The 8,775-nt window shown below is 41.4% G+C and overlaps 1 protein-coding gene across 1 annotated transcript; it reads left to right on the top strand.

Moving 5' to 3' along the window:
- The first annotated feature begins 864 nt into the window (after positions 1–864).
- On the top strand, positions 865–8,511 carry LOC121866956 (cytochrome P450 6k1-like). Its single transcript, XM_042366716.1, has 5 exons — positions 865–1,585; positions 3,274–3,492; positions 5,431–5,491; positions 6,577–6,767; positions 7,307–8,511. Exons 1-5 carry the CDS (start codon positions 874–876, stop codon positions 7,471–7,473), a joined length of 1,350 nt encoding a protein of 449 aa, XP_042222650.1. The 5' UTR covers positions 865–873; the 3' UTR covers positions 7,474–8,511.
- Positions 8,512–8,775: the final 264 nt, after the last annotated feature.

The following is an 8,775-nucleotide window of genomic DNA, read 5'->3' as shown; positions in this document are numbered from 1 at the left end:
GTACCTGGTAATCGCCAACAATTAAGGTTTTCTTACCTTCCTTGTTCACCCTGTCCCTGACTATGCTAACGTCCACTTCGTCTATCAAAGGACTAAAAGAGTTTTTACACTTAGCTGCTGTTGTCTTATCCTTGGTGTGTTTTCTTACCACCAGTTTGGTCGTTCCTCTCCTCACAACCTTCCATTCTCCTGAGTTTTCGTCAGACACTGGCTTTCCTTCTCTTGTTTCTTTCTTCATCTTCACTAACACTTCCTTTAATTTCAAGTTTTCTTCCTTGACCCTCTCTAACTCGGTCAGAAGTTCGGCCCTCAGAAGGGCACATCCCTGTTCTGAAGTAGCACTAGCCTTTACCGGTATTACAATATGGTGAATTTGTGATTCAGATGAGCTTTATTACCCGAGGTTGTTTTTAACCCCTGCTGGTGAGCCTGGGTCCCTCTCACCGCTTCACCCCCAAAGACCAGCCCTGGCCTCACCCATGACACTACACAGCCTCTCACAGTTCTCTGTACAATATCAACAATCTGTTAACTCTAATCACACTGTCGTGTAAGAAATGTTCAAGTAAAACAACTTGTTTATTTTGTCCTTAAGTTTCTTAGTTCAAATGTTGATATTCTATAACAATGCTATTGGTTAAATCAGTCAGCTGTAATACCCTTAGTAGCTACAGTAGCAAATATTTACATGATTTAAGACAACACTTACCTGCCATCATCCAAGAATTTCAACCCCCAAAACAATTTACAAGTATGAACCGAGATCCTAATGTCTTACTTAAAAGAAAAATACTATTTGTTCATGACGCCACAACTATTTTCATAATGTGCCCCCGTGTTTGATCCTATAACATCTACATGTTATTTAAATACATGTTAATGTTTCTCTTCACCCAGACGTATCACGAGAATGAAGGGAACAACTTCGTAGGCGCCTACGAGATCTTCAAGCCGTCCCTGATCGTGCGTGACCCTGGGCTAGTCAAGCGCATTATGATTCAGGACTTTGACCACTTCAGCGAACGCAGGACATTTGGTAATTCCAAGAAAGACGAATGCTTTAGAGAAATGCTTTTTCTCATCAACGGCAGCCACTGGAAAGGCGTCAGGTCTATTATGTCCCCAACTTTCACCTCCGGCAGGATGCGTCAAATGTACCACCTAGTGGAGGAGAAAGCAGATGCTTTAATAGAACGTCTTCAGCGACACTGCCAAGAGAAATCTTTCGTTAAGACAAAGACAATTTACGCCCGTTATGTCATGGATGTTATAGGTACCTGTGCTTTCGGTATCGAGTGCAACTCCATCAACAATGAGGAGGAAGAATTTTGCAAGAAAGCAAGTGAGCTGAACGCCATCAGCGCGCGGGGAATATTACGGGGAATAGCTCTGTTAACGCTACCTAATTCAGTGTTGAATGCAATCGGGATTTCTTTTACCACTCCACCGTTCCTGTTCTTCCAGCGCGTGGTGGAGGAGACAATTAAGAATAGAGAGATGGGAGTGAAGCGGGGAGACTTCCTGGACCTGTTGCTAGAACAGCGGGAGGAGCAGAGCAACTCGAACACCAAGACACCTAAGTACCGTGAGTGTTGTTCAGGTCTTTGTTTAGTATTTGTTTAAATTCAGATTTGGCATCGGTTGGGAGGATGATTTTCTTCTCCCAGAGGGACAAACAGAAGGCGATCAGTTAATTAAGACAGTATCGGCACTGTTTAGTACTCATCTTGGCCTCCGTCTTTGTAAGTTAATCAGTTATAATATGCATTTTCACCAATTAAAATTAAAACTATATAAACGAATCTTCGAAAATCCAGAGCCTTAGTTAGAAGACGCCACCTGGAGCCTCAAGTCACCCCCTGCCTCCTGGTAATGATATAACTCATAATCTGTTTTCATTCGATGTTTATGTAAACATTACAGTTGATAGAACATCTTTGGTCAACACAAGACAGAGGCCACCAAATATGGTCATAGCGTTTATCAGCTGAGATGTACAATAACAATACCCTATTGTTTATATGCATGAATTCCTTATAAACTAAAGAACATACGTGAATTACTCAATAATGCAACACTATTGATAATAATATTAGATTCGATGCATTTAATGAGAAATGTCTTTAAGGTTAGGAATTAATGTAAGAAAAATTAAAAAGGAAAGAATATATTTTGTCTGCACTTGACGGGGTTTTAAAGTGACTTATCACACGAGATTTAACTGTTGTCTAAATTACAATATTTTGTTCCCCTGTAATTTAATCACGCTTAAAAGTTGGTGTTGGCTGTTGATCTCCAAATAGATTCAGCGGGGCCTAACAGTTTACAGTGTATCAATGTAAAGAATAACTTTTTTTCACAGTATTTGTAATTTCTTTCATTTAAAGTTTTTAAGAGGTGCCAAGGAAATACTGTGACACCGCTACTTAACGAATTTTATTGTGTAGATTCTGCTCACGATAGGTTTAGTTCTTTGAATTTATTAGCTGCCAGTCTGAGCTCCCATTAGTATGCATTGACAGATTAATGCCAAGTGTACAGCACAAAATGCAGCTGACAAAAAAAACAAAACAAGCATCGTAATAAGCTTTTTGATTAAGTAGCAACTTAAGTAGCATGGGACGTAATTTTCTCATTATTTTATTTATTTCTTTGTTTTATGTGATTGCAAGACTTGAAACCTATTGGGTGTCACTTAAAATACGACTTTTCCTCTGTACTGTTTTACTCTCTTGGGTTAAGATCTCGTACTGTAGGTGTGGACGTTCAGTTTGACAATGATCTTTTATTAACTTGCAATAGTTTTTATGGGGGATCAAGGTACAAGTAAAGCCTTTCTTAACCTAACGCTGCTCAGGTTTCTTTCATTCTTATTATGTTCTCAGAGTAGGATAAGTTAGATTAGAATGGAATACGTTTAAGTTAGTTTAAGTTTGTCTGGGATGAGGTTAGGTTAAGTTAGGTTAGGTTAGGTTAGGTTAGGTTAGGTTATACTGGGGTTAGATTAGGTTATGTTATATTAGACTGGGTATAATAAGATAAGCTCATGTGTGTTTAGGCCAGACTACGTGAAACTAAGATTAACTTATATTTGACTGTGCTAAAGGTTTCTTGTCATTATATAATTGTATCATATCTCACCAAGAGTAAAATTATCAACGTTTTCGGTTAGGTTAGGTTAGGTTAGGTTAGGTTCGATGCTCTTTCACATTACGGTACAGTACAACTCGACCACTTCCTGCTGAGCACTACCTCTTGGTCTCTCCTTTCCAGCTATAAAAGACTCGACGATCGTCGCTCAGTCCGTCCTATTCCTTATCGTGGGTCATGAAACTACAGCCGGCACCATGGCCTTCGTCTCCTACTACCTGGCCCGCAACCCACACCTCCAGCACCGACTTCGTCAGGAACTGAGGGACATAGTGGAAGAACACGGCACGCTTACCTACCAGACCATCATGGAGGCGCCATTCTTAGACGCCATTTTCTCAGGTGATGAACAGTTACTTAACTTTTTAGATATTTTTTTATTCTTTCTTTTTTATTTACTAATACTTTTAGAGGTTTGAAATAAAGTAGATGCTCGTGGTTACTCTTCAGCTGCGTTACCAAGAGAAAGCCGAGCACCGTTTGGCTCGCAACACTAAATTTGCTGTGGAATAACGACATTGGATCAATGCTTCCATGGAAGAGTTGTAAAATCATGGGAAATTACTGGCGAACCGAGGCACGGTGCTCTGTGGCCAGTGCCCCTCACGGTGGTTGACTCCCCTGCTGACGGTGGTTGACTCCCCTGCTGATGGTGGTTGACTCCCCTGCTGGCGGTGGTTGACTCCCCTCCTGGCGGTGGTTGACTCCTGCTGACGGTGGTTGACTCCCCTGCTGATGGTGGTTGACTCCCCTGCTGGCGGTGGTTGACTCCCCTGCTGATGGTGGTTGACTCCCCTGCTGACGGTGGTTGACTCCCCTGTTGACTGTGGCTGACTCCTGCTGATAGTGGTTGACTTCCCCTATTGACTGTGGCTAACTCCTGTTGACTGTGGTTGACTCCTGCTGACTGTGGTTGACTCCCCTGCTGGCGGTGGTTGACTCCCCTGCTGACGGTGGTTGACTCCCCTGTTGACTGTGGCTGACTCCTGCTGATAGTGGTTGACTTCCCCTATTGACTGTGGCTAACTCCTGTTGACTGTGGTTGACTCCTGTTGACTGTGGTTGACTCCCCTGCTGGCGGTGGTTGACTCCCCTGCTGGCGGTGGTTGACTCCCCTGCTGACGGTGGTTGACTCCCCTGTTGACTGTGGCTGACTCCTGCTGATAGTGGTTGACTTCCCCTGTTGACTGTGGCTAACTCCTGTTGACTGTGGTTGACTGGCGGTGGTTGACTTCTGCTGACCAGGTTGCTCCTGTTGACTGTGGCTGACTCCTGCTGATAGTGGTTGACTTCCCATTGACTGTGGCTAACTCCTGCTGACTGTGGCTGACTCCTGTTGACTGTGGTTGACTCCTGCTGGCGGTGGTTGACTCCCTGCTGACGGTGATTGACTCCCCTGCTGACGGTGGTTGACTCCTGTTGACTGTGGCTGACTCCTGCTGATAGTGGTTGACTTCCCTGTTGACTGTGGCTAGCTCCTGTTGACTGTGGTTGACTCCTGTTGACTGTGGTTGACTCCTGCTGGCGGTGGTTGACTCCTGCTGGCGGTGGTTGACTCCCCTGCTGACGGTGGTTGACTCCCCTGTTAACTGTGGCTGACTCCTGCTGATAGTGGTTGACTTCCCCTGTTGACTGTGGCTAACTCCTGTTGACTGTGGTTGACTCCTGCTGACTGTGGTTGACTCCTGCTGGCGGTGGTTGACTCCTGCTGGCGGTGGTTGACTCCCCTGCTGACGGTGGTTGACTCCCCTTTTGGCGGTGGTTGACCTTTGCTGACGGATTAATTCACCTTAAGTTTAACCCTCCCAGCTATTTCACCGTAAAATTAACCATCCAAATGTTAACCTAACCTAACCTATCATAACCCTCCACCCAAGGTAACATCAGAGTGTTTAATCATCAGGTGAACTAATCTAGGGGCTAATTTTCAGGTGAATGTATGAGAAACTCTTCAGAATGAGATGTATCTATTTACGCTGTGATGTACAATTTGTTGATATTTTACATTAATATTTAATTCAAAGTTAAATGGAAACCTAACCTAACCTAACCTGACAAAGATATCTTCAGGTGTGTTAATTGCTCTGCCAGGTAATATGTTTTATGGGTTTGTGAATCTTGAGAATTGTATATGTACAGTACAAGACCAAGAAAGGGTATTATTACTGTAGTAGAAGAAGTAGTAATTCTATTATTATTATTATTATTATTATTATTATTATTATTATTATTATTATTATTATTATTATTATTATCATCATTATTATTATTCCCGAACAGAGACTCAGAGACTCAACCCGATAGCAGTAGTAATTGAACGACAATGTTCTCAAGACTACAGGTTAGTCATACATACACACGCATACTCCCATACACACACCCATACTGTTATACACATACTCATACAGTCATACACACACTCATATTGTCATACACACACAACCATATAGTCATACACTCACACCCATAATGTCATATACACACCCATACTGTCATACACACACACCCATAGTCATACACCCACCCATAGTCATACACACACCCATAGTCATACACCCATCCATAGTCATACACCCACCCATAGTCATACACCCACCCATAGTCATACACCCACCCATAGTCATACACACACCCATAGTCATACACCCACCCATAGTCATACACCCACCCAGTCATACACTCTACCCATAGTCATACACACACCCATAGTCATACACCCACCCATAGTCATACACCCACCCATAGTCATACACCCACCCATAGTCCACCCATAGTCATACACCCACCCATAGTCATACACACACCCATAGTCATACACCCACCCATAGTCATACACCCACCCATAGTCATACACACACCCATAGTCATACACCCACCCATAGTCATACACACACCCATAATCATACACCCACCCATAGTCATACACTCACCCATTGTCATACACCCACCCATAGTCATACACCCACCCATAGTCATACACTCACCCATAGTCATACACCCACCCATAGTCATGCACCCACCCATTGTCATACACCCACCCATAGTCATGCACCCACCCATTGTCATACACCCACCCATAGTCATACACTCATCTATACAGTTATACGAGAGAAGTTGGCTAGGAGTGTCACCCAATCACAGATTACCTCACCCTATTGGGCTGACGTCATTGGTTGCCTTACACAAGACACTGGGTGGTGGGAGGAGGAGGGAGTTGTCCTTGGTGGAAAAATACAGTATACACGATCTCAGATTTGGGCATCAATACACATCCCATACAGTCATACACCTGTACAAATCATACACCTGTAGCCTTGCACTTATACAGTACAGTCATACAGTGTTTTATAATGTATTGTTTGAGTTTACGTGAATCTCTCTCTCTCTCTCTCTCTCTCTCTCTCTCTCTCTCTCTCTCTCTCTCAGGTTGCCAGGTACGGACGTTATCTTAAAGAAAGGACAGCATGTTACCGTGCCTGTCTGGAGTCTTCAAAATGACCCTCGCTATTGGACCAACCCAGACCAGTTCCTCCCAGACCGATTCTTGCCCGAGAACAATCACAATGTGATCAGCGGCACCTACCTTCCCTTCGGTCTTGGACCCAGAAACTGCATCGGTAAGTCCCAGACCGGTTGGATGATTGGTCTCTGTGTTGTGTTAAATGTTGATATCACTTTATCTTTTGGTCTGGAATCCAGAACTATTAATGTGTGAGACCATTTTTCCGAATTGTTTAGGACCAATTTGATGTTTCAAATTAAAATAGTTCACCCGTACAGTAGTGCTGTAGCTGAGATCAGTTTTCTGTCTGTACCAACTTGACTTGATTAATTTATATACAAAAAAGTGGAAGGTCATATGCATGAGAAGATATTTACTTTAGAATTTTATACTGTACACAGACAAGTAACTTAATTTATTTATTTCTTTATCTTTGCAAGCTGCTTAATTCATACTATAATCTGGTAAAGTCATGAGAACTTACTAAAGCTTAATATGCAACATATATCTTCAGTTGTTCTTGTTCTTCTTCACAGCAGTTGTGTGTTCTATTGTGATCTGCTTGTGACGTTAACATTGCACTTGGGTGTGACGACCCTCTCTCTCTTTCTCTCTCTGTCTCTCTCTCTCTCATAGTCTTTCATATTCTTGCAGGAATGAGGTTCGCCTTCATGGAGGCCAAGTTGGCATTGGCTAAGGTGATCTTGAAGTTTGAGATGTCTCTGGCGCCTGGCCATGAAGAATTGAAATTGTCCGTGGTGGCCATGAAACCCACAGATGACATCATGCTCGTGTTCAAGTCACTCGAAGATGAACAATAAGTCACCTTATTTTGACTTTCCATTGTGACCCTGACTTGGCTCAGATATAACCAAATTTTCTATGAAAACCCAAACTTTTATTGAAACAAGTTAGCTTTTTCATATATCATCTTGAATACATAATTCAATCAATCAGAGTACCGTCCTGATATCTGAGGGTTGGCCCAAGAACGTTTAAAGTGGAGTACTTCCGCTCTAAACGTTTTCGGGCTGTTTTTTACCGATCCTCCAAGATTTTGTATCTCTCTGGAGACCCAGTTTTTAATTTCATTCATCCATCTCAGTCTCTGTCTTCCCCTGGCCCTCCTACCTTCAACTTTGCCCATTAATATCTCTGTTATTATCCATTCGTCCATAATTATATAACCAAAATATCCCATTTTTCTTTTTCTGTACATTTCAATTATTTCTCTTGAAGATTTTGCGAATCTTTTACTTCTTCATTTGTTTTCCTGTCTGTGTAGCTTCTTCTTAGTATTAGCCTATAACACCACATTTCAAAGGCCCCCAACTCTCTTGCTGGTGTCTGCCGAAGGTGTCCACACTTCTGACCCATACATCAGTCGTTACCATATAAAATCTTTCAGCAGTCGTTTTCTCAATTTGAAGTTAATGTGCCTTTTCATTGCGTAGATTAAACTTGACCTCTCACCAGAAAAAATACCACTAATTTTTGCCCTATTTTGACCTTCTGTGACCTTAACCTTAGCCCAGTTAAAACTAAAATAAATAACTTTTCTTTAATCTCTAGTTCCATAAATGCGCTGAGTTTCGCTGCAGTTGGTTTGATTCAGTTAAATACATACGTTGATAGATTCCTTACCACTATTACATTCATTATACCACCTGTTCCTAGTATCATCAGGGATCAACATTATACTTAGCTGTCGTTCCTAAATTTGTCATTGTTACTTCTGTGGTATATGAAGTAAGGATCTACAGTAGTCTCTTATTATTCTATTTTTACCCCATATATACAATTTATTCTATTTTACCCCATTTATACGATTTATTCTTTTTTTACCCCATTTATACGATTTATTCTATTTTACCCCATTTATAAAATTTATTCTATTTTTACCCCATTTATACAATTTATTCTATTTTTACCCAATTTATACAATTTATTCTATTTTTACCCCATTTATACAATTTATTCTATTTTTACCCCATTTATATAATTTATTCTATTTTTACCCCATATATAAAATTTATTCTATTTTTACCCCATTTACAAAATTTATTCTATTTTTACCCCATTTACAAAATTTATTCTATTTTTACCCCATTTACAAAATTTAT

This window comes from Homarus americanus, unplaced genomic scaffold (assembly GCF_018991925.1).
Source record: "Homarus americanus isolate GMGI-L3 unplaced genomic scaffold, GMGI_Hamer_2.0 scaffold36773, whole genome shotgun sequence".
NCBI lineage: Eukaryota > Metazoa > Arthropoda > Malacostraca > Decapoda > Nephropidae > Homarus > Homarus americanus.
This window is presented reverse-complemented; position numbering and strand designations above follow the sequence as displayed.